This window comes from Fulmarus glacialis, unplaced genomic scaffold (genome assembly GCF_000690835.1).
Source record: "Fulmarus glacialis isolate BGI_N327 unplaced genomic scaffold, ASM69083v1 scaffold1414, whole genome shotgun sequence".
Classification (NCBI taxonomy): Eukaryota; Metazoa; Chordata; class Aves; order Procellariiformes; family Procellariidae; genus Fulmarus; species Fulmarus glacialis.
Window position 1 is genome coordinate 1 of NW_009207205.1, and position 26,885 is coordinate 26,885.

At 38.3% G+C, this 26,885-nt stretch overlaps 1 protein-coding gene across 1 annotated transcript in view; it reads left to right on the top strand.

The window, feature by feature from the left end:
- Window positions 1-4,275: 4,275 nt before the first annotated feature.
- Window positions 4,276-26,885, top strand: part of ST8SIA4 (ST8 alpha-N-acetyl-neuraminide alpha-2,8-sialyltransferase 4) — a gene marked incomplete at its 5' end in the record, with an annotated part of 55,528 nt that continues 32,918 nt past the window's right edge. The window contains 2 exons of the mRNA XM_009575988.1: window positions 4,276-4,407; window positions 13,425-13,682. Of these exons, the coding sequence (XP_009574283.1) occupies window positions 4,276-4,407; window positions 13,425-13,682 (390 nt within the window). The remainder of the gene's footprint in view (window positions 4,408-13,424; window positions 13,683-26,885) is intronic.

Consider the following 26,885-nt stretch of genomic DNA (forward strand, 5'->3'; position numbering starts at 1 on the left):
CTGGAGATGGTGGGGGCGGCCGCCGGCGCGCGTTGTGCTTCGTTTCTTGCTTTGGGAGCCCTTCCGAGGCGACCGTGCCGGGGTGCGCGGTCGCTGTCAGCTCCGGGTGGCTCCTGCCTCTGTCCTTGAAGTTTGCCTGGGAGCTGTGCTTAACTTCGCTGCTCCTTGGAGATGTTTGCTCTGATAGTGTGAGAGACATCCCCCTTAGCTCACGAGGCCCTTCCGCTGGAAACTCTGGTCTCTTGCTGAGAGCCCCTGTTACTTATTTTCCCGTGCCTGCCTATCTTCGGTTGAAAATAAAAGGCAAAAAGTCCCTTGCCATTTTTCTGTTTGCACCTCAGCTTTCTCTTTGTTGCACATCGTGTTTGTGTACATGCCTGTATTCCTCATTTTTCTCCCAACATCCTGTGAAGATGCTGGGTTTTCAATCAAGCCTGTTCTTCTTGGAGGGGTATAATTTTTTGTTTTCACAGAAGGAATGCATAAATTCCGCGGTGGCATAGTGAAATCAGCAAAGGCAAGGAAGGGGCTCACGCTTTCTATTTGCTTGTGCAAATTGACTGAGGGGGAGATGCATTCACAGCAGATTTTTGTCCTTCGGTGTAAGCCCTTGCCTGAATTTGACGAGGAGGCATAAGGAGGTTGTAAGAGCCCGTACGGGCCTGGAGCAAGCTGGGGCAATTACAACCTACTTAGTCCCCCCTTCGTCTCTGCATCCCCAGAGTTAAAGGCAGAAGGTGCATCCCTCTTCCCCGGCCCTTGCCCAGGCAGGCCAGTGCGGGAGCGGGGCGCAGGCAGCTGGGTGCAGCTGGGCACAGCTGGGCGGCAGTGGCCCCGGCACCTCCCGGGAGCAGGGGGTGGCCTCTCCTTTGTGTGTGTATGGTTGTGCTTCCCTTGGTATTAAAGATTTTCTCAACTTGCTGGTAACTTTCCCTCTTGTTCAGCCTGGGTATCTGCCACGATGCTGTGGTATCTGCATACTTATGAGACATACAAAAGTTTAAAATTTTGGGGTTGTAGGTGTGCAACAATATATGTGAAAACGAATGTGTGAGGGAGAATCAGCATTAAAGATACCCATCTTTCTTAATACATACTCCTTCATGTCAGACTAGAGGTAGCTGCTAAAATGATTCAGAAATTAGTCACTAGGTAGAATCCATACGTATTTGCAAAAAAAGCCCCCTCCAGCTTATGATACATTGTTTGACACGATTTGAAAGGTACTAAAATGAACTGATGATTTAATATTAAATGAAAGAAAGTAAGTGTATTTAGTTATAAATATGTATGTCCTTAACAACACTTTAAAATATAGCTGTAATGTATTTCTGCCAGGTCATTTAGTGATCTCTGTATTTCTTTGGTATCAGTGAGACTTCATGTGCAGTATGGTGCTACTCACTTTGGCTAAGAATATCAGAATATAGTCTCTTTTCACAGCCTGTCTTCCCATCCTTCACTGTACGAAGCAGGAAAAAAGCCCCTAGTGTACTACTAGTATCTGCTGCCACTATTGATGTTACACTTGCCTTTCTCCTTGAAGGAAGGGCTCCTGCCATTTGGTTATTTTTGACTGACCACAAGGGAAAGCAAAGTCAGTTTTCCGTGGGATGTTTTACATCCAGAAGTACTGGTAATGCAGAACTGTGAATGCGCGAGGTGGCCCATTTTATGGTTATTAGTGACACTGCAGGTAAATCCCAGACATTCCAAAATAGACTTTGTGCAATTCCAAAGTATGTGATAAACCTTAAATCAGCTGTGTTCTCATAGCAAAGTTTGCCAGGACAGTAATAGTGGAAGCGTGCCCTCCTTTAACTAGACAGCAGTGTCCCGTTAAAGGTTAAGCAAGTAATGAAAAACGCGCATTATGTGGAATGCAGTGTTTCTTAAATAGTGTTATCTTCTACTGATATGGAATGTGCTTGAAGGCAATTATTTATATTTAATGAATTGTCTTCAGGAGAAGAGATAGTCTTACTATATTGGTCTGATTGGACACCACGGCAAGGTAATTCAGTGAAGGTTGACACTGTCAGCCACAAGTTGCTGTCACACTATGGCAGCTGTTTCATTTACATCAGAGAGGACTTGCAGTGGTTCTAGAAGAAACAAAGTAGCCCAAATTTATTTCACAGTTGTTTACACAATGAAGAATTTTCTGGAGTAAATTTAGCTTTTTATGTGTTAGTTTATTTAATATTACTTTACATGAAAATTAGTAAAACAATACCGGTAAAAGGGAGAGGAGCATGTAAATGAACACCTTTGTGTGCATAGTAGAACTTTAACAGGAAGTGCCTAGGACCTTCTTTTAGCTCATTAGAGCTAGTAATTTAACATTGTTCTACTGTAGAACTTATATAGCTCACTGCAGATGTAAATTGTGAGTATGGAAGACAACCACATTTCAAATGCTACAGTGCTTTAGGTGTTGACCACATATTTTGTTGATAAGTTTAGTCACCTGTGTCACTGTTAAAGTGTCTACTGGATAACATTTAACCCAGCATAAACTGGAGACATCTTTGAAGTACTTTTGGACTGAGTACTTTACCTGGATGTATTTTGGTAATTTTCCTTTAGATGCATACACTCTATGCATCTAGAAAATACATGCAGGAAAATATATGTAATAAATATATTTACAACCATTATGGAAAATTTTTAGGGAATAAAACATTTTAAAATAGCAAAAAGTACTAATTACATTCTGGTTATTGAATTTTAGGATTTCTGCAGCATCCTCCTATGCCCTCAAGTTAGTGTGATTTGGATAATTTGCATACAGATCTTGTACCTACAGGATTGCTTAAAGTTGTAGGTTTTTCGGTAGGTGGCACTCTTACCTACTAAGAGTCAGTGCAATGTCAGTGCTGCAGCATGTTGGCATAGAGGGGATGAGGGAGGGAGAGCGTTGGTAGTAATCAATGTTTTTGATGAAGTGTATAGTACTCATTTATTAGTTACAGGGGCTTTTGCAATCATGGCACTTTTTGCAAATGACTACATGTTACCAGTTTTGTTAATTTAGCTTAATTAATGTACTATTGCAGGTTAGTTTGAGTTTAATCTGCTATATAATTTACCAAATATTAATACTTTATATATATGCTGCAGTAATGTTGCTGTAGCTCTTACTAAGGGATAGGATCCAATTGTTTTGATAACTTACAGCCACAGGAAAACAAGAGTCGGCAATTCCCTAGAAAGCTTACAGTCTCACATCTTTTCCGTTTTGGTGGTGAGTGGTTGGTGGTCAAAAGTTCTGTTTGCAAGCTAAGTGAAGTTATTGTTATTGGCAGTATTTCAGAGCATGAAGAGATTTCTGTATATAACTGTTGTATATACTCCTGAGATACAAGACATTCAACATGGTAGAATGTTACGTCCAACAACTTAGATATATTTATGATTAACAGCTACATTTGAACTCAGCTGAACTCTGGCACCTAAATGGAAACAGTATTGAAGATGTTGGAAACATATGGAGATAAAACCAGATTTTAGACCTAACACCTTAAGTTGTGCTTGCAGTGTTTTAGCTTCTCTGTCACATTTGTGTGACCCTGTTTGCTAATATCATTGCAACTGGTAACGTTATGATACCTCATCAGATGTTCAGTGGTCATCACCCACAGCTTACTACATTTTTTAATTTTTTAAGGTTACCTTACCAAAATATATGAATATGGTAAGATTTATGAAGAGGATAAGACAACTGGGGTTGTTTGAACGTGTGCATACAAAAGTTTCAGGAAGTCTTGGAAAATGTTGTGTTTTATATGCCATTAAGCTCCAGAATTCCATGCATGAAAGTCTTTTAGGATCAATGGGAAGCAAAGGGAGTCGGTTAGGCCATTATTGTAGAACATCAGCAATTGCTGGGGGAAGGCTTAAAAGTTAATACTTAATTCTCAGTTTTATACTGGAAATTTTGAACAGAAATGCAGAATCTGCCTCACAAACACACTGAAGTTTGGTCCAGGTTCACAATTTGGAGTTTATTGTAGTTTTTGTTATGTCTGTTTCATTACAAATACAAACATATTTAAGATCTTAAATTGCATATGCAGGTATAAGATATAGGTGTCCCATAAATTTCTCACAGGTACAGTTTATTTGCTTTGGCAAGCAGAATAATTCTGAAGGGGAGATAATTGGTTCATTTTGTTATGAATAAATGGAAATATCACTGGTTCTTCTGACATAAATTACTTAAAACTAGAGTTAACCTTGATGTAATTGTGTCTTTTCTCTATTGCATTGCAGAGATGGTGAACTGAGTTTAAGTAGATCAATGATCAATAGCTCTGATAAGATAATTCGAAAGGGTGGCTCCTCAATCTTCCAGCATGCTGTAGAAGGCTGGAAAATCAATTCTTCTTTGGTACTGGAAATAAGGTGAGTATCTTAAATAAAAAGCAGTTCATTTCATATTACCTATAATTCTTTTCATTTCATATGGCCTATAATTCTTCTGGTCTGGAAAACAGTCATTTGATTTACAGTTGCAGGTAGATGTTTTATAACTGTACATATTTAGGGTGCAATGTTAAATGCAACTAAATTACATTAGACTCCAAAGTCAAGTCATCCTTCATAAGAATAAATAAAATGTTTTCATCTGGCTGTGTCAATCAGACCCATGCAGTCAGTATCTACATTACGCATGTCCACATTTGAACTGGTTGTCTAGAACTCTTTTGCAGTCAGTGCTGAGAAACTGGCACTTTTAGGACATGATTTCCTCTCATCCTAAAGGTCTGAAATAGGACAGATGGAAGTACTCTGAATATACCAATTTTTCTCCCTTAACTGCAAAGGGAACTTGGCCAGGCAACTTAGATATAGGAGTCAAGAGCTAGGACATCAGGTGCTGCAAATCCAACCCTGTCTATGGCTGGTCCAAGTCACAACGCCATTGCCAGGCGTTGACAATACCCATAGCTTATGCAGCTTCCTTTCCTGAAGTCAGAGAGGCCAAAAAGAGCCTTAGGCTCACGCTGAGTGGGGAAACACAGTTGAAAAGTTAAAGTGAGTGATAGTTCTGATGTGTCTTAGTAGTTACAGTGGGTCTACTCAGCTTGGGGCCTGAGAGAAGAGAAAGCAGAAGCCTCTTAGTGTGTTATATTGTCATCGTATCTTCCCTGTCTTAATCAGGAAGATTGCCAGTGGGAGAACGGTATGGAGCATGGGGTGGCAGTGCAGAGGGCTAGGAGTGTTGCATTCTGTGAAAAATGGTAGAAAATAACTATTTTTAGCAGCAATCACATGGCAGAGTAGACTTGATTTTCTGAATATTAAGATGTTCAATAGGAATTTGATCTAATTAAGATGTGGTTTCTATGTCATTTCCCTTTCTAACTTTTTTTTTTTTTTTTTTAAATTAATGGACAGCTTACAAAACCCTTAAACAGGCAATATTTCCATGTATGAAAGCATGGCTTCTTTGAATGAGGAACTTAGGTTGTTTTTTTTTTAATGACTCCTATTTTATGTCCCTAATTCTAAAGCATGTAGAAGATATGGATAGCTCAGAAATTTACAAAGCTGTGGTAAAGGATTGATGTTCTGGAAGTCTTATGCTTTGATGCCCATAGAGCAGCCCTGATGCAAAAGCTGAGGAACAGCGTCAGGGATGGAAAAAAAAAAAGATAGGCAGAAAATTAATCCTCTGGAGCCTGTAGCTGTGTCTCAGCTGCTTGGCAAGTGCTCTGTGCAGTCCCCACTCCCTAACTACCTAGATTAGAGAGCCCTCAGGCACTCGGCTCCTCCCCAGGCACCTGGGTTTCCTATTGGGGAAGACCTGGTGGTCACCCTAAAATGCAGCTGAGGTGCAGCTCAGGAATGGAGTTTCTTCCAGGATCGTCTCTTCAGACGCAGCTTGTTTGACCAGTGTATGGTCGTTCTGTAAAGGCTAAGTTCTTCTCCAAGGTAGTCTAGGAAAGACAAGAAGATTTTCTGTAGCAGTAACAGTATTTAAAATTTATATGCATATAACTGGCAATTTAAGTTGGAGTAATATTGGGTAACTTCAGAAGAATACTGTTGAAATTTCAAATCATAGGTTATGGTTCTGACAATTAGGAGAATATACCACACTGTTTTACTTGTAAACTGATTCGGAAGCCGTTGAGTGACTATAAGTAGACACAGATAATTTTTCAACAAAATGACTGAAAAGAGTTAAGTGTCGTATTTCAGAATAATTTAAAACCAATACACCTTGGTGCTTAAGCCAAACAACAAACAAGTAAAAATATTACAATAACTTTTTGATTAGAATTAAGAGAGAAAATGAAGTTTGGGTTATGCTAATTTTTCACCTGTTTCAAAAGCAAAATACATAATTCAGACAAAGAGGTAAAACAGTAAAGAATGCTTTAGATTTTTTTAAGCCTGTTACTACATGTGTATCATCTCAATCTACTAAGATGATGAGTTTCAAAATCGGTTTCTTCCTTACTGTTGACTGGGGGGAAAGAAGTTCTTTCATTTTATAAATTACTGATGTACTCTTAAGAAGCATCATTATGTGATTATGTGGTTGGTGTTTTTTAAAAATTGTACAATGAAGGATTTTTTTTTGTCTCAGTAGTACAGTAAAGAAAAATATGTGTCTTGTATACTGGTTTAAGCAGTAAAGGTTCCACTTTCTCAGCATAAAGATTTTTTGTACAGTAGAGAGCATAAAACTGAGGTTATTTAGATGTCCACATTGCTAGTCTTGTTTTGAGATGAAATAGCTACCATCAGGAACACTGGGGCAGAGAGCAGGTGTTTTTTACTGAACCAGTAAAAGATTTTAGATTAATGTGACTCAGGGCCAAAATTTGACATAAACTATATGAAAGGAATCAGTGCTACCAGCCAGCCATATTCTTTCCAGAAATCCTCTTTGCTAGCGTGCATAGCGTATTCAGTTATGGTACTCAGTGGTGAGGGAGCGAAGTTTGGCATGCTTTTCCTTGCGGAAGCCACATGTAGCCCCTTGTGATATGTGTTCCACTCTGACGCTGACTAAACAGTGTGCATTCTTCTTTCACTTTTACAGGCGGTTTGCTATACACCTTTCTTCCCTGTCACAGCAGTAAGAAGCATCTTAGCTGTAAATATTTTTACACCTACAGACCTATCAGGACTAACTTCAAACGTGTCTAGCAATTTCCTAGAGTGTGCTTAATGGTTAAACTAACTGTTCAACCCCCCAAAGTACATGACATGCACTGTGTAGACCGTGAAGATGATTCATACTCTATTATTGCAACTGTTAATGTGAACAGTAGTGGTCTTGCGGTGTGAGGTTGACCATAGCAAATAATGGTAAGCGCCTGTTGAATAATGTATATAAAGTTATCAGTTTCACAATGTGAAACCATTTGTGTGTAGCATAAAGACATTTCATAAAACCTATAATCACCCATAAATGGCAGCTACTTTTGTGTCTTAATGTCAGCTTGACACCCATATTAGCAATTTTGAAACGTAGAAAATACTTGATAGTGGGTTTCGCGTTGTGCGAGGACTGCTGATTAATGTTATGTCTGGACCTAGTTAGCTGGCAGCTGGAATATTACACTTTGCTATTTGCTTTGTTGACCATGGGCATCATTTCTGGCCATCTTATTTTTGCTCAGGTTATTGACCAGTCTATCATCCTCAAAGGTCCTATGAATTCTTGCAAGGCCAGGCTCAGATAGGAGTCAATGAGTGAAAAAACTCTTTTATCAGGACCCCATGGGAGGATGAAAAGCTTCCACTGGCTTTCCGGTGTGACAAGGTGCTCTCTGGGACTTTGCAGCCAGAAGAGGCAGTCTAGGGAGTGTAGCAGCTCTTTTGGGAGTGCAGCAGCCCTTTGGAGATGTTAAGCAGGCATTAGAAGAAAGAACTAGGCTTTCTGTGATTGAGGTGGAAATTATGGGTGTTATTAATTACTTGAGACTGTAGGAAATTTCCTGCCTTACCAATCATGATTACTCTAGTGGGAGAGTGATTTTTTCGAACTGATGATACCTTCTGATTGCTGACAACTTCTTTGAAGAATAATTGGTAATTCCTGTGCCTAAGGGAACAAGACTGCTTGCTTGACTCCCCTTCTGTCTGAATGATTTCAGTTATGAAGAAGAGAGAGAATCCACCTTCTGCAAGGTTTTGTGTCTTAAGTCCTTTCTACTCTCTGTAGCAATGTGAAGGTTTTCCAGTTATGGAAATTAGGAAATTTCAGTTGTATTGAAGGCCATACTTTCAGAAAGGAGAGATGTGGATGAGATGGTACAAACCTATCTGGGGAAGCCTTCCACACAGGGCTGATACCAGCACATCTGTTACCTGTGTGAAATGAACTACAGTCTGATGTCTCAGTGTGTGACTTTCTTCTTCCACTTATTTTTGATTAAATGTGGTAGTTTATGTTGGAAGGAGCAGATGAAGGTTTTGAATTGCAGGAAGGCAAAATGAAAAAAAAAAAGTGTGTTGAGGATGTATTTATCTCTTTGCAATGTAACAGAGAACTCGATGAGTGGAAATTTCCTGTCAGAAAAGTGTGAGAACTTGTAAGATGTTAACAGCATCATAAAAAAAAAGTGCAACTTCCTTCTTAGAAAGGTTCAGATTATTATCATTGTTTATCTTTCAAGTTAATATGAAACAGCTATGATAAGTCCCTGAAGTGCAAGTAGTAAATACTGAACTGGCAATGGAGCAGTATTGCTCTGGAGCTTTTGGAGCAACATTTTAGGGCCAGTTGCATTGTTTCCTTCAGATCTTCTGTGTCTCTAAGGACATGCAAACTGGGGCTCTCTAGTCTGGTTTAGTCATAATAAACCTTAAAGGGTTTTTGCCTCCTTAGACCCGTGCCTCAACTGAAAAATCAGTGTTTACTGTCAGTTGGGGTGATTAATTCCTTTGACTCCTTCCTTTTGACTCTAACTTGCTTAAATTCCTGAAAAGCTGACATATGGCTGGCCTTCATATGGTAAGCAGTAGTTGGGTCACACTCTATTTAAAAGCCATCTTCTCCTTTTGCGTGCCCATTGCAGATTTGTGCCCGATTAGTACATGCTTCAGCTTCTGAAGTGATCTTTCTGGTAGAGGGAGAGTGGAGTACCCTGAAGGGCACAAGGAGAGCTAGAATGGAGACAGAGCCAGACAGCAACTTTCCCGTAATATGGCACTTCTGTTTATATGGTCCTCCATGGGCTGGGGAATGCCAGGAATCCTTCTATGGTTAGTTGCAGTTAGGTGTGTTTTTAACAAATCCAAATCTTAGAGAATTTTCAAAATTAAATAGAAGAGTGAATGAGAATCTGCAGTAACTTCAGTGAGATGGGAATCTCTTGGGGGTGAGATGTCACTGGACATTTACTGATCATATATCAAAAGAATTTTGTATGTTTTGTTTGTCTTATGAAAAAAAAAAAGGAAAAAAAAAGCACCAAATGAGTCCAAAAAAATCTAAAACTTGAAGACTCTGTTCAATTTGAGAAAGAACTAAAGTCAGCACTTAAACTGTTTAGTTACTGTCAAAGTGATGAAGACAATATTTAGAAATTGAAATGCTTATTTATGGTCAGATGCCTTACAAAGCAAATAAAAACATTTGGATATAAATAACCATTGGCCTTTCAGTAATAAAGAGCTCCTTAGAAAAATAAAAAAGTAATCTTTTGTTTTGGTAGCATGTGAAAAATCCTCCCTGTAGTTGCATGAAGTGCACATTCAGAAACATTAGACCTCAACTGTTAGAACTGTGGTTAAAAGTTCTAACTGATCTGAATTTATTAGAAACCTGCTTGTGATCAATTTGCATAGAGAGAGCATAAAAAGGAAATATGGGAAAGGAAAGATAATTAATCAAACTAAACTATTCATTTTTCCCGTACTCAAACATACAAATACAGTTTGGTCTTAAGTACCTGCTTCTCTTTCAGCGCTAGAGGTAAACAGAGAGTTGGAGAGCACTACTCCTTTGGGACAGGGGTATTTTTAGTGTTGTTTAATTAAAAAACAAAACAAAACAGGAACTAACTGTGTGGTAACACAAGGTCACAGCCTGCCCTTGTAAGATGGCTACAGCTCCTGCTGGCCTCCTGAGGAGGCAGTGGGGGCTGCGAGTGTTTGCACCTGTGTTGGGTTTGGCTTTAGTCTGACTGAAAGAGAGTTTTAAGAAAACCTCTTCAAGGAAAGCAACATTAGCTGGCAAAAAGTGTGCTTTACCTAGGTTGTAGTCCTTGGTGATTTCAAAGACTGAGAGCTGCCTTTCAACTGGGGAGTGTGAAGCAGCATGAAGATTGCTAGGGTTAGAGTAGAATCACTGGAAAATCAAGTTGTTTAAAGACCTATGTGAATCAGTCAGAGAAAGTCTGCAGGAAAGCAACAAGAGGGGTCAGAGATCTACAACACATGACCTGTCCAGTCAAAAAATAAAAGTTTTAAAAAAAAGTTGGATGTCTTCTTAGCCTCTTAGGTAAGTGAAGGCTGTTGCCAAGAGTAAGAAATAGCCTGTCCTCCACAGGCAAGGTATGAGGAACAAGAACAGGCCTCAGTTGCTGTGGGAAAGATCTGAGCTAGCACGAGGTAAGGCTAGGGAAGCACTGAGGTAGACTGCGTGGGGAGTTTGCCGAGTCCCCACCATGGGAGGTTGTTAGGAATATGTTAGATAAACATGGTCTGGGGGTGATGTAGATAAAGGCACATCTTCAGTGGGGGCAGAGTGTGGACTAGGTAATCACTTAGGCCGTCTCTGTTTCCATAATGCTGGTGAGCTAGCCCAGCTTCCTGGGTACTGAGGATGCACTTCAGAGGCTTCCCCTCACAGCTGGGGTCCAGACAAGGCCAGATGCCCCAGCAGCGAGGATTTCTGGCACTGCCTTGCTCAAAAAGAATGATTTTCCCAGGAAAAGTGTTGGAGGTCATATTTCCGTGTTCCTGACAGTGTCTGAAAAAAATGTATTTGTAATCTTGAAAATCCAATGTTTAAGTGATTTATTTTCTTCCCTTAATCCACACAATTCTGAGGCAGGTAAGGGAGAGTTTGCATAATAGTTGTGTAGTACCAAGACTACAGTACAAAATAAAACCAGAAAAATGCACGTAAGTAGAAAAATGTCACCAGGTTGCCCCAGAGCAATAGGTATTTACATCATTTGGAAAGCTGTTCAGAGACAATGCTGTCTGTTAAATGTACTTTATCAGATAACTGGGAATTGTAGTTGGTATTTAAATACTACGGACATCTGTTTCTGGCTATCAAAGAAAAACCTTGGGTCAACCACAAGATTGTGACACGGTGTTTCTGCAAGTCATGTAAACATGTTGCAAACAGCTGCTTAGCTTCAGATAAGATGAGCCACGTCTGCCTCACCTGTTCACAAAGGGCTCAGGCCACACCCCAGATACAGTTTTATTCATCAAAACAAAACTTGAAGACCACCTCAAATGAAACAGTTTCTTTACACATTTTAGGTTAAGGTTGCAGAACACATTTCCTTCAAGGTTTACTAAAAATCACGCTGTTGTTTTCCGTCCTCTAATTGAGCTTACTTTTGAATTTTGTATGCAGCTGGATGTGGATTAGCACTTATTTTAAATTATTTTGTTGTGTCTGCTAGATTAGGCAATTCCTTCTTTCTTGCTCTTTTTCATTTTATGGCAATTTATATATCTGTTGCAGAGTACCCACAAAATGAAGCTTATCAAACCCAAGGAGATTTTAAGTCCATTCAACTTACAGGCTGAAGTGGAGTCTTCATCTTCCTTTTACAGAAATAACTTGCCTGGCCTTATCAAAAGCTTTAGACAGTCAGGATTTTAACATTGTCTATCCTGCTTCTTTAGTCTGAGTCCCTCATATGCCTTAGCACAAGCTGTCTTTGCTCTGTTGCTGCTTCATTCATACATGACGGCTGTAACAGACAGCCCAAGATGTTTCTTTTTTTTTTTTGTCCTAGTTTAAGAAATGAGAGGAAACACTTGAAAAAATATTTTTATCATGTTTCATTTCCCCTGTGGCTTTTAAGGTCAGTTCCAGGGTGAGTATTTTGTGTCACTGGTTGAAAGCTTCAGACGTATTCTTCCCTCTTGAGGCAGTGGCACAAGAACTGGCTGTTGGTGAGCGTGGTGTTCCTATAGTTCATCCCTTTTCACTTGTGGGGGATTATTTCCCCTTTATGTCTCCCAGTGGGTGTTGCAACTTCTAGAGTGGCATTTCTAGTTATCTTTCCTGTTTTGATCTGCGCTAAGGAAGTTCTGCTCTAAAAACTTATTACATAAAAATAGCATTCTCTTACTCAACAAAATGTCTATTCTGTTTTAAATTCCACCTTACCTGCTGACAGCAGTGGAAAATACGTTGTTTTTCTTCTTGTCTTGTTAGAGTTGCAGAGGCAAAAGTTTCTATTCAAATTAACACATAGTGAACACCCTGCCCCAGCTCAGCACTCCCTGTCTATTCCCTAAGGGTATTGTACTTAAGTTCAGATGTGATCTTTATGCCTCTTCACAAATGTACATGCTTTGCAGAGCAGGGATGGACACAAGCTTGTAAGGCTTTGTTCATCTGCAATCTTGAGCTACCAGTGGCTCCTGCAGCTCTGGCCTGGAGTCCTTCCCGATTTTTTTATACCAAGGACAAATGCGTACTGAAAACTGCTCGACACTGCCAGTCAGGTGTCGGTCATTACAAGATTGGACTCACCTGATTTAAAGTGATGATAGAGTTCATAAGTGTTTCTATGAGTTCAGCTAACAGCTTGACTGCAGTAGTCTAATTTGCTGTATGTTTTTAAGCTGATGTTGTTTAAATTAGTACAAAAGATTGTGGGTGTTCTTATTTCAAGTTAATTAGGATAACTTTGGCTGAACTTCAGTTAATTAGGAGCAAGTTTATGCTAAACTGAATATGTTGTTCTTATGGTGAAATAAGAATCTATAAGAAAACATGGCCATTCCTGAACCAAACTGATTTGTGAGAGATGAGATTGTAGTGAAGCATTTACTTCCTAAATCATAAATACCTCATACATTTAACTATGTTTCTATGATATTTCTGTGAAAACAAACTGCTCTGGTCCTTTTTCAAATACGTGTTTATTCCAAAATTTTGTAAAATACTCAAAAATAGTATGCCTTCTAATTTCCAAAGTCATCTTTCCTTGGTCTCTCAGTGCCTTTGTCTGTAGGAAGTCATTAAGCTCTATCACTGTAGTATTTACATGTTATATTGTAACCAAGATTTGAACTCCATCCTAACAGCTTTGCTCTAACTCCATCTTAGAGCACGGTAAATGATCTTAGTCCGTCTGACACTATCTACCCTCTGCTTTATGTTGTACACTCTGCACAGTCTGTATTACTATTAGATAAACTCCATGCGAGCAGTGAGTGTTGGGTTTTATCTGTGCATTTTTCTGTCAACCCAGAAAGAACATTCTTCGATTCTTGGATGCTGAAAGAGATGTCTCAGTGGTCAAAAGCAGTTTCAAGCCAGGAGATGTAATCCATTATGTCCTGGACAGACGTCGCACCCTAAACATTTCTCAGGATTTGCACAGCCTTCTCCCTGAAGTTTCACCAATGAAGAATCGCCGATTTAAAACCTGTGCGGTTGTTGGGAATTCTGGCATCCTTCTGGACAGTGGATGTGGAAAAGAGATTGATGGCCATGACTTTGTAATAAGGTGAGTTTTCATCTGGTGTTGAAGATACAGCCTGCTATGTTTCTTGGACAAAAGCTGGGAGAAATGTTTTAATCTGAGATACACATTTCAGGCATTGTCTGAAATTAGTCTGAAATAGTATCCTTCACTGTGTGATTCCCAAATTTAAATACATGCCCATATTATTGACAAGAAGATTGTTTTTACAGTGAAAATAAAACAAGGGCCAGAGGAGAGAGGTTTGTGCTACTTATTTTTGCTGTTTGTTGTTTTTATTCCAGTTAAAATAAATACTCTTCTGGAGGCCTTAGTAGAATAAATGCAAAATGTTTTCCCTTTCAAAAATATTCTTTCTTAGCCCTTGGCTAATAAATATGGCCTGTTGTAAATTACTACGTTACTTATGTGCAGCATGGGATAAAATTTCAGTATAATGCATTGATGTTGAACCAGATGGCTGCCATTAAGGTAATCGGAAGTCACACATCTAAATCCCTTCACCTTGCTCTAAAAATGTATCCCTGCAGTTTGGGCAAAAATGTTGATATGCTTCAGTTTTTATTCATTCTTCAAACACGCACAATTGAGTACCTTTGGACTTCACATATCAGTAGGAAATAAAGAGGAATAGCTGGCCTCGTTTGACAGCCTGGCATTACATAGATATAGAGAAGGTTGGGCAAGAGATAGGTCCTTCTGCTTTTGAAGCAGAAGTTTCTATTGCTTTGGTTTGAAAAGGGTGAAAGGGCAGAAAACAGAAGGGCAGTGCAGAAAACAATATAGAAATAGTTGTCATTGCGAGTTATTTCCTTTTTCTTTTCTCATCTTGAAGAAAGATGGTGGCAAAAAAAGTACCAAAAGGATATGGAAGAGAAAAATTACAGTTTTTCAGTACATAAGTCAAAACAGGCTATACACATGAAAGTTGTATTTTATTTGAAAGGTGTACTAGCAAGTGGCAGCTGAAACAATAACACACCACTCTCTCGTTTTCCTTATTTGTTTTGCTTGTACCACTGTAGTCTGTCAAATTAGCATCCTTATTGCAGAAGGAATCCAAAAACAAATACCACATTTTTAAGCCGCATTTAGCCTATGGCATGCTTTTCTACTCTCTCAGAGATTAAATGTGACTCATTTAACAGGACCATGGAAAAATTTAGATACTAGATTTTCTAGATGAAAATTTTCTTTCAGAAGGCAAGGTACGCACTTTTACTTAAATCATGTGCTAAATTTCTTTGAAGTCATCTCTATGCTCTTCCCCATATTTTAACTAGCCATGAAACTGGCCAATTGATGATATTTGGTAGGAGATTTTAACTAATTCAATCCATGTGGAGTAAAGATAGTAGTATTAAAGATTTGTATGAATAAAAGATTTGTATGAATAAAAGGAGAATGGTGAAACTTAATAGGAACATCAGGAAATTACTGTTGCTAATCAGTTATTTAGACTGGAGAAACATCTCTCATATGGTGTGTGACTAGTAAAGTGGTCTGTGTAACAACTAGTTAGTCTGATAATATTATGGATAATAATCTTTATAAGATTCTGGGAATAGAATACTTGACCCTGCACCCTATGGAGAGTTTTAATACAGTGAAATTTTTGAATTTACAAATCAACGTTAACACATTTTAGAGATGTCTGAATCACAGCTTATCTCATCAATTAAATTATATGATATTTATGTATATCTGGATGGGTGCACAGTTGTATAATGTCTGTTTAAAATAAATAGCATTGAATTCATTTGTATTTTGAGTTAAAAGAAAAAGGCAAAGCATTCTTCAGAGTTATAGTTTCCTACATTCGTCTTCTTCGATTTAAAAAAAGTTGTATGCAGCATGATATGTAATATGAACTAATGGTACTGGCATACTTGGTAACCACTCACCTCTACTGCTATTAGAATTCCGGTATTAAAATGTACCACGACACTCTGTTACTCTCTTTGCTTTCAGCTGATTTCTCTAGAAGTAAAATGCACTCATTCTACTCACCACCTGATGTTGTTCTGAAAAGCAGTTACTGTATGTACTGTATGCAGCTAGGTGTATAGGCTGATGAACAAAATTTTTGTAGAATCTCCTGATGCTGAGTGCATTATGCCTACATGCTGTGACAAGTATGTCATACTATTTTGGTTAAATATATTATCCAGTTTATTTTGATAGTACTGTATGTTCTTTTTGAGATCTGAAACAAAAGTGTGTCTTTGTGAAAGAGTTTTTTCTTAGAGCAGCAGTTCTAATTTTAGATCTAACACCAACAATACCATTAACTTAATGATAAAACCGATAGCAGTGAAGAGGACACAACAGACATCCAGCAGTATTTGCATTGCAGTACAATAAACTCAGTATCCTGAATTTCAATGCTCCTATAAGGGTGGTATGAAGATGTTAGTGATAACTGATAAAGACACAGAATATACGCTTTATTAAGGGTAAAGAAGAATGTCAGTACCTAGCACTTTAATTAATTTGAGGTTGATAGTATCTGTCAATGTCTTTGAAAGTCATCCAAAGTTACTAGTAACTGCCCGTCTTCCTTTGAGATATTCCAGCATATTCAGTGCCTTCTATATAACCATGTCTTTCAAAGAACATTGATCCAACAGAGACACAGGATAATTACTTCATACTTCTATTATGAAAAATGTTTAAAAATAGGCACCTAAACTAGAGTCAAATAATAAGCGTGTCTGTAAACCAACATACAATTCTGTCGCCAAATTTTACAAGTAAAACAATACAGTTCTTCTTATCTCTGAAAGTGCATGAATAAGGGTCATTTTTTCAAGCAACGTAATATCTTGTCAGCATAAGCAGATTTACAGTATTTACTGAACATTTTAAAGTGGCTTGGTTTTAATTACTTCATCACATAAGGCCTTATTTTGTTCTCACGGCATCAGAAATCAAGAGTCTAGAGACATATCTTCTGCTAGGATAAAACGGATTAGTTCCACAAGTTTAGTGAAGTCATGCCTATTTTGACAGCAGAAAATGTGACCCATCTAGTTAAAATGGGAAACAAGGAGACTCTTCGATATTAACAAAAAACCCCCTGTGCTGATTCTAAACTATTTCCTGTTTCCCATATTCCTTTCCTTTTTACCTTTTATGTTTTTACACTGTTAAGTGACTATTGATCCTTGCACCTCTACTACTTTTTAGTGGTGAGCTAAAGCATGCTGCATTGTGATACTATACATAGAAAGGGTCTGAAGCATTCCAAAATCTCTGATTCCATAAAATAAATTAGAATGAAAATGTGAGATAATCAACCAGATTACATTTAAAATGTGTAAATGGCACAGTGCTGTTGGAGGAGCTGTTTTTTGCATGGTACTGTTTTCAGCTGTTTCTCTGGCTGTTGCGTCAGACACATGGTGCTCACTCCGTGTGAAATTTAAATGCAATACATCTTATTCCTCCGTTGTCTGCACTTTCTCATGCTGTAGTTGTCATGCCAGGGCTGTGTTAGCTGTTACATCTCACAGCACAGATGAACTTGTTATAGTAAGTGGTACATTTTGAAATGCAGTAATTACATAGGACTTCTGAAAAATACAACTGTATTTTGGGTAAATATAAAATAACAATACTAAACATTGCCAAGTAATAACTTTCAGATTTCTGGAATTACTTCTGGCAGCCATTAAGTACCAAAAAGAATTCGGTTCAGCTTTGGGTTCAGAATTTGAACAATGCCAAAGATCAGAAGAAATCTTTTTTTTTTTGTTTTTCCCAATTAATGGAATTCAGCATTCATGATGGTAACTTTTCAAAAGCAGAGGCCAAGTAGAGTTTTGAAGTTATTTGGTTAAAAAAATAAACAAACAAAAAACCCTAAACCTAATTAATATTCTTGTGTTTTTTCTCACGGTGACACTACTTCTGGAAAAGTCCCTTTCATTTCAGTTGGACTGTATGGAGAACAGGCCTGTTGAGGTTGAGTGAAGCTGTTTGACTAGCTTAGGACTGCTTTGACAAGGAACAGCCATGAGAGGATACTAATTGCTTCTTTCTTGGGATTGAAGTGCCTAGTTTATTCATTACAACTCTTCTTTCTCATGTTGGAGTGCTATCTCTGTCAGCATCTAGGAATCAAGCTGAATATTTTTGCCATCATTGGTGATAAAATTTTGCTGGGCACATGCACCTTTTATTTTTCCAGTGTCTTTTGACTTTTATTTTTTAACCTGGCAATACTTGTGGTTAGTGAAGTTCACATGAAAAACACTTGTAGCCCTTTAATAAATTTGTTGTTTTATCCTATGCAAAGAGGAGGATAATCTGTTTGACTTCCTCCCTGATGTCTTGGTTTTGTGGGCAAGCAATTATGATATGAGCAGAAGACAGCGTATCTGTTCAGGAGGAAGAAAAGGACAGACCTTCTAACCATACCATGGTGGTGTGGTTGCTCATTTCAGGAGAACAATTTAAATTTCTCTGGTAATCTTAAGATGTAAGCAGAGAGTGGTAGTAGCTTCTTTCTTCTGTTTGTTCCTTCAGCTGATAGGAAAAAAAAATCATAAATTTGTCAGAATAAAAATATTTAGGATATTAATGTACTTATGTTCTGGAACTTTTTTCTTTTTTGGTAACTTGTATCAGCTTTTATGTCCCGATATTTAACACCCCTTGCTTGGAGGAAGTAGAGCTGGATGCTTAGAGCCAGCAGATCTGTTGAAAGCAAAGTTGCCAATTTTACAGACTTATTTTAAAACATGATTCTTCCCTTAAAAATAACATTTGAATACATCATGACTAGCTCATTAGACCTTTTTCAGCTCTCAAATGTGGCAGCTCTGGTTTTGCCCTCTGTCTCTCTCTTCCTACAACTTGTTACACTATATATTGAAACATTAAATGAAAGCAGAAGAAAGCCAGAAAGCCATTGTCTTCAGATGTTCTTGCTCAGTGATTTGGGTGCCTGAGAAGGGGGGAACACCAGTGTGGCTGTTCGGCCTTTCCAGTCAAGTTAGGCATGGGTGGCCTCCACCTCAGGAGAACCTTGCAGAAGGCCTGACTTCTTGTGGTCACATTTTCCCTTTTTGGCTTCACCTCACAACTTCTTCAGCTGCTAGAAGGGTCCTTGCATGACAGCTACTCCAGACAGCCTGTCATGGGGTAAGAGCTGATACAGAGATGTCTTCTTATGAAGCTGAATCTCTTGGTCAGTCAGTATGTAGCTCCTGGTGCTACCTGTGCTGGTGGGCCACAGTACTGGGTACCCTCTGTCGTGGATGAGTGGTTTAAAGGCCACTCAAAGAATCACTGTTGACGATATTTAGCAGAAAGTGATTTTAATAGAAATTTATAAAAGCGTGACTTAGCAGAGTTCGATGGCAAGGTCCACTCTATCGCTTACTACACAGATGAAGCATACAAAGGAAAAGAGCATGGGAAACTGACAAGTCCTTGGCTAATGTAAACACTACTTAGCAACAACTAAAACATGAGCGTGTTATCAATGTTATTCTCATACTAAATCCAAAACACAAAAAGTGCGTCTACCCCAGCCGAAGCCAGGATATTGTGCTAGAACTGAGTTGGGATGATTTATACAGAGGCCAAGAATGAAAAGGTTAAGGGAGACCCTCCCGTTGAGTCATGAGGTTCAGAGAAGACCTGGCTGGATCCAATCTTAGTCTCAGACTTGGGCAACAGTATATGTCTGATACAAAAAGGGTAAGGAAATCCTCCCATTGAGTCACGAGGTTCAGGGTAGACCCGGCTAGGCCTACCCCTAGTCCCAGACTTGGTCAACGGTATATGTCTAAAGATTATGTGTTTAGCAGCAGTCTAAGGTTCATTTACAGTCCTAAGGTAGAGCATAAGATTTTGGCAGACTATATTTGCTAGCAGGTACTTTCATCAATACACACACACACACACACGGATGCAACGATGGATAAATATACAGAGATATACCTGTTAAAAATCCGCCTCGAGTTCAGTGAAATAGACACGTAAAATGTCTTGGCATTTCTCAACAGGCGAAGGGTTGATCCTCGAGGAGCATTGCAGCCCAGGTCGCGTGCCAGCTGGCGACGGTCCTCCGAATATCGCAGACTCGAGAGTTTGCAAACTCTGAGGAGCATTTCACTCAGAGGGAGATGCTGGGCGCAACCCGCTGTGGTCCAGGAGAACTCAAAGGGTCTCACTTAGGACCACCATTTATAGGTATGCAAGATGATTGACTTTAGTCATCTCTAAATTTTCCATCTTGGCCACAGTCCAGGGCTGTAGTAACTAAAATTCTGAAGGTTTCAGTGTTGTTACAGCTGGGCTGCAACTGAGATAAGATGGCACCTGGGCCAGGCAGTGGGAGTACATTCTCAGAGTCTCAGACTTGGGCAACAGTATATGTCTGATACAAAAAGGGTAAGGAAATCCTCCCATTGAGTCACGAGGTTCAGGGTAGACCCGGCTAGGCCTACCCCTAGTCCCAGACTTGGTCAACGGTATATGTCTAAAGATTATGTGTTTAGCAGCAGTCTAAGGTTCATTTACAGTCCTAAGGTAGAGCATAAGATTTTGGCAGACTATATTTGCTAGCAGGTACTTTCATCAATACACACACACACACACACACGGATGCAACGATGGATAAATATACAGAGATATACCTGTTAAAAATCCGCCTCGAGTTCAGTGAAATAGACACGTAAAATGTCTTGGCATTTCTCAACAGGCGAAGGGTTGATCCTCGAGGAGCATTGCAGCCCAGGTCGCGTGCCAGCTGGCGATGGGCTTCTGAGTATCACAAACTCGAGAGTTTGTAAACTCTGAGGAGCGTTTCATTCAGAGGGCGATTCTGGGCGCGACCCGCTGCTGCTCCAGGAGAGCTCAAAGGGTCTCACTTCGGACCACCATTTATAGGTGCGCAAGATGATTGACTTTAGTCATCTGTAAATTTCCATCCTGGCCACGGTCCAAGCTGGTAGTGACTAAAATTCTGAAGGTTTCAGTGTTGTTTCAACTGAGCTACAACTCAGATAAGATGGCGCCTGGGACAGGCAGTGGGAGTACATTCCCAGCCTTAGCCATGCAGTTTGATATGGTCGAGGAGCGCTCAACCGTCAAACCTCACCAAGGCTGAGGTTTCATGGGAACTTCTGAGATCAACGAGCGGCCCAGGAGAAGGGGAGGGGGCGAGATGCACCACCAGACCCTCCATAAGCATTTATAATTCCAACTTCGGTGCAACTTCCTTTTTTTTTTTTAAAAAAAGGAAATTAATTCTTAAGTAGGTGATATGGGAGGAGATTTAAGGACGTAAGTTTAGAAGGCTAAGAAGACAGCAGTAAGAAGTGACTTTTGTAAGCCCATATACAAATGATCAAAGATTCCAAAGTGGATTCTTAAATAAGTAGGTGTTCTATGAGCATCCAAATACAGAGCACATAGGGTTAGCCTCTTTCTATAATTATCCTGGGATAAAAGGATGGAATTCTTTTAAAGTTGCTTACTCCTATTGTTGAGAATACAGAACTTTTAATTTAGTCATTTTCTGAACAGTTTCAAATGCAGGAAAGCTTCATTAATCCGTTTGTTCATTGACCAAGTGTTTTGATTGAGGTGTGGCGATGTTCAGAACAGTCTTAGTCTAAACATTGCCTTTTTTGCTGTTCTCCATTTTTGAATGTTCAAACGACTGCTTTTTTCCACATTCCAAACTCACGACCTCAAAGTGCTTCTCCAAAACAATGAAAACGATCATTTTGCCTGAATTTGTTGAAGGAAAATAAATTATTTTTAACCTTTTCTGTGTTGCAGAACTGTTCAAAAGTTTTCTGTATCAGAATAGTAACACTTCTGTAGCATTTTGATACTTGCCCTATAGAATATGCCCTTTATAGATAGTAATGTGTAAAGGTATTTTCACATAAAAAGGCAAAGATACAGGTATTCAGGAAACGACTAAGTTCCATTTCTCAGGTTTTCTCACATTAAAATATCATTCTCAATATTTCACTGCTGTAGGTTTTTTTTTTCCATGTGCAACAAACTTTGAGTGATAGAAATTCTCTTCTTTATTTTGGTGTCAAAGTAATGGTATTGGAGAACAGTAAGACTCTAATTCATGGGTAATGTTGCAGCAAGGACTCACAATAAAGAGGTAAATAATGTGTTTTGCCACTGTTTCTAAAATACCACTTAGACCTTTCCTTTCACTTCACTGTGCTATGTCAATTGAGGATAACTTGCATTTCAGTCACTGGTGTTAATGAAGATGCTAGGAAGAAAGAATTTAATGATTGTCAGTATAGGTTCTAGTTTCGGCAACGAGAAGTAATGAAATTTATTAGCAGATGATGTTACAAAAATGAAACTTCTAATGAAAGTGAAAGCAGTCATAAATTCAGGATTCTTGTAGACTTGTGTTATAAAAGGTCAATAATGGTATACTTTACATGGCACATCTTAAAAGACAGCTGTGATTCCTGTGTGTGAATAGAATCCATAATTATGCTGTACATGAGCCTCTACATAGCTTGCAGCTCTCATGAGACATTCTCTATTGTGCCATGCAGAGGATAAGGGCTGGGATGAAGTGGGATATGTCAGGGGATTCCCTGCTAATCCAGATCCCCATAGTCAATTTGAAGCATTTTTTGTTTTATCGGGAGCCAAACAAGTATACAGAACATGTGAGAATCCATAATTTTCACTAATCATTAGATTCGGCAGGGGGAGATAGGAGATTTTTGCATGGTTTTTTTGTAAATCACCCTTTTTTGGGTGTGTGTGTATGTGAAAGTTCTTACAGTGCTGCTGCACACCTTTATTTGAAGAAAAAGGTGAAATGTTGTGCTAAATATACACAGGTATTAGGGTGATGTGCTTCCTGCAAGTTGACTGGGTACTCCAACTATTAGGTTGTCTGCTGCCTTGAACTTGACCTTTTTTTTTTCCTCCTGTGTGTTTGAGCCTTGAATTTTACTTTCACATCCAGTGTCAAGAATCTTTGAATTCAAGATTACAATTTTGATTTTTACAGGAATCTGGATATGAGCCTGAATATAAAAGCTTGCAGGCTTGCAGGCTATTCAGGAAAGAGGGTGTGTTCTCGACACTAGTTTAGGTAATGCCTTATGTTTCAGTGAGGTTTAATGTTATGTCTTCCAGCAACAATCTAATTTTCATTTTTTGGCTTCTCAGAGTGTATGTGGTTAATACTGTGTGGTGGATATTTTTGGCTTTGCTCTACAAGGAGAAGATATTAATGAAACAAAGCATGTTTTACAGCACTTTTATGCAGCTTGGGCTTTAGAGTGGTTTCAAAATATTTATTTCAACCTGTAAACCTCAAGTGCACAGATTGTTAAAGGATTAACAAGTGTACAGATTCACGGCCAATTCTTGCATTATTACTGTGTGAAGAATATTCTTTTAGTTCTCAATGTCAGATAAAATGGAAATAGTAATCACTTTTACTTAAGCAAATTTTTATGGCTTTTGTTTAAAATTAACTTGAAACATAATGCTGATATGTGGCCTATGAATATTACGTATTGGACATTTGCATGCATATACATAAGCTATATGTTTATTAGTGACCAAGCGAGTTCAACTGAATCTCTGTGGAATAACTGACTTCTCATTTGAGTGTATTTTTGTGAATATGATTTCATTATTTTCTTCGTTAAGCTCTGCTCTCTAAAAGGCTAAGTATGTTATGGATGTATTTGAGCCATAAAGGCATCACAGCAAACTGAGGGTTGATTACTTTGATGTAGGTGTGGTATAGCAGCACTTACCTCATTCTTTGGTCTTTTCTCATGGCATGCAACTCCAGCCATTGGCAGTTCGGTTCTTTTTTCCCCACGCTTTTTCTTAATATATCCCACTGTAACTAATGTATGCAACAGACGGTTGTGGAAGAAGCAGGTTTTCAATCACTGAGACTTTTTGGTCTGTGTATCTTACGAACTCAGTTATTCTACAGATACCCAAATACCATATGATATTTCATACATGAACTCGTTTTTCCCTTTTACCCCTGATCTCTTTTTAGTGATAGCATTGCAGTGCATATTCCTGTCGAAAATCTTCTGCTGTCACACTGAAAGCTCGTATGTGGGAACCGCCACATTTTTACTATGAATTTTTTATATATATATATTTGCCTTTTAGTATCATGATTATACACGAATGCTATATAAATTAGGTGCCCTGTAAACTTACTGATTACCTAAATTGTATAATTGATGCCTGATAGTATGTTTAGACTAACTACCCTGTTGAAATGGCTGCGTTGAGGTTTTGAATATGGACTGGGCTGATGTCATGGGAAGAACAGGAACTGCAGGATTAATTTGAGGTACCTTGCATATTATTGCCTATGATGCTACCAATCACACAGATTATGAATGTTTCCCACTTACTTAGGTTTTTTCCTACCCCTCTCTCCCAAATGTACCAATCTTTGTCTCAATAGACCAGTTTCTGAACGCTTCTACTGTAGAGAATGCTTAGAAGAAGTAAGGGAGCAAATAATGACTCTAATTGCTAGTTTAGTGCAAGGGAAAAAAGAAGGAGTTAGAGTTTCTGATTAAACAAAATTATATAGAAAAAATAGCCATAAGCTTGTTAGTTTTGAAGAATACACTTACAGTGAATTTTTATGGGGAAAAAAAAGGAAACCAAAGGAACTCATGCCAACCATTATTTTGCAAAATTATTTTTGCTGGGACAAGCCACATTTCATCATTTTCTCTGGAAACGGTCAATAGCTTGGGCTCAGGAGAAGGAGGTTTACAAACCTTTATATAATGTGATGTATATTCTCAATGCTCACATTTACAGCTGTTTGCTTAATTGCTCAAGTCGATCTTCAGTGCTTTTGTGACTGTTAATTCCAAACTGTTCTCATATTCTCAGTATTAGTAACCTCGTAGCAAGTTTGTTGTGCTCAGCTTTGACCTGCAGCCCTCTTACTTGCAGGCTGACTGACATGAAGGCAGTACTGAAGTTTTTATAGAATGAATGGAAGATGATGGTATGTTGCCGAAAACGGTGTTTTGGAGTAAAATTTTAAGGAAACATACAGTTGCAAGGTATAAATAATGCAGCATGTGAGAAGAGGAAACTCAGTAAATTACAGTCCTCTATTCCTCCTGCTGGATTTGATATAGCAATGACAACTTTTTAAAAAAAAAAAAAAAAAAAAAGTAAGGTTTCTTTTGTTGTGTACAAATTCCTAGGCACGTAATGGTAAAGTTTGCGGTGCAGAGTCCTCCTCACCTCCTCATCACTGTTGTGGATATATTCGACATTCTGTGCCTTACAACAGATGAGCTAGAATTAAAGAATATAACAGGGGAAGAGATATTGCATTGCCTATTTCAAAGTTGTTCAGTTAATAGGCTTCTTAATTGGACTTAAAAGAAAATAAGTATATGTTTATGTGTGTCTCTGAATACGAAGTTTTCTTGAAAGAGTGCTGAGAATTGATGGAAGATCATTGATGCCTGCTAACAAAATAAACTTAAAAATTCCAACAACTGTATGAAACTGTGGCATAGCATAAAGGTGCATTAGAGGTTAAAATAAAAGCTCTGAAACAGGTAACAAAAGCTACTTACATATAATCAGGTCTATATGCAAATACACAATAGCTAGTTTTATTAGCCCTGAAACATACCTTTCTATAAAATTTTCTTGAACTCATCTGGAAATATAAATTATCTAGTACTAGCAGTTTAGGGTAATCACTAGCTCATAAACTCTTGAACTCTTATCGAAACACTTCTGACATAACTGCTCCATTTACTCCCTACTGAAGAATGTGGTGATTTTAATTGATGGGGTTTAGCAGGTATTTTATATTTTCCAACTTTGTGGATAAATATAGAGTAATTATTCAATATTGGCACTTCTAATTTAATGAGCACTAACCTCTAAGAAAATGAGAAGTGGCTTAATGAGGGTAATATTTTTGTAACTTGGTCAACTACAACTAAGTCAGTAATGTTTATTTAACAGATCTAGAAATTTGTGTAGAGCTTGTCTTGCATTCGTGTTCTACTAAAATAACAATCTTGGCAGTCTACTGCTAACAGCATCTAGTTACTTCTTTGAAAATAGAGCCTTTCAAAGTGCTGGTGTTCTTATCACATTATTTCAAACTTCAGCTCTCCTACTAATCTATATTTATATAACTGAATTTTTAAAAGATCAAAGGTTAAGAGGTGCTCAGCATCTGGAAAGCAAAATGCTTTACCTGCCTTTAATATTATAATCAGGTGTTGAATTTGAGACACTAAAGCTTGAAAAATATGACTAATCTAAATAACTGTTCATAGACAACCCCATTGTTACTGAGTGTATTTGGATTGATCATTACTTTCTGAAGTTATACTTGAAAAATCTGAATATGCAATATGTTAAGAATTTATACTAGTATGCTGTATACCTTTCTAAAATACAGTATTTGATATTAAGTATACTACTGATGAAGCAGTAATGACATGCGAGGTAGGTAGACTTTGTATTTGGTACGCCTGTGATGATTTTTTTCAGGATCCAGGTGAAAATACGTTTATATACTTATTTCAAACTGCATACACTTTTAAGATTTGGGCACTGATGCTGTTGGCAGATCAGAAAGGAGCTGTCAAAAGACATGGAATCATATTAGAACCAGAAGGCCTGTGTTATATGTGCACACTTTGCGTATGTCATATAGCTTTTTAAACAAGGTACTGTTGGTACATAGGTGCTTCTCAAAGTTGGACACACAGAGAGCAGGATTTGCAATGTCAAGCTCTGTCTTATGTGTGTAAGTAACAGATGTCATCATGTGCATATATGTGTGACTACTGAAAAAAATCCTGCTGTGCAAGAATCCTTCATTATGTTGTTCAGTCTGCCCTTAAAAGAGGTATTTTCAAAAGCAGCAGTAATTCAGTGAATTTGATTGGTTGATTTTAAGTCTTTAGTTTGGTTTTTTTTTGTTTTTTTATTTTTAGATTTTATGCAACGCCAAACTTTTGACAATTCAAGGTTATATGTTCATGCATTAAGGTTTTTAGAAACAATTTTCAAAGCCAGTATTGAAATCAGTGGGAGTTTTTCTTGTGCCCTAACTACAATTTTCTAAAAGATATTACTCTTAGCAGCCTGTAATACATGCAGGTGGTTTGTGGAATAGATGTATAAAAATACTGAAAAATGTAAATCCGTTTCCTAAGAAAACTT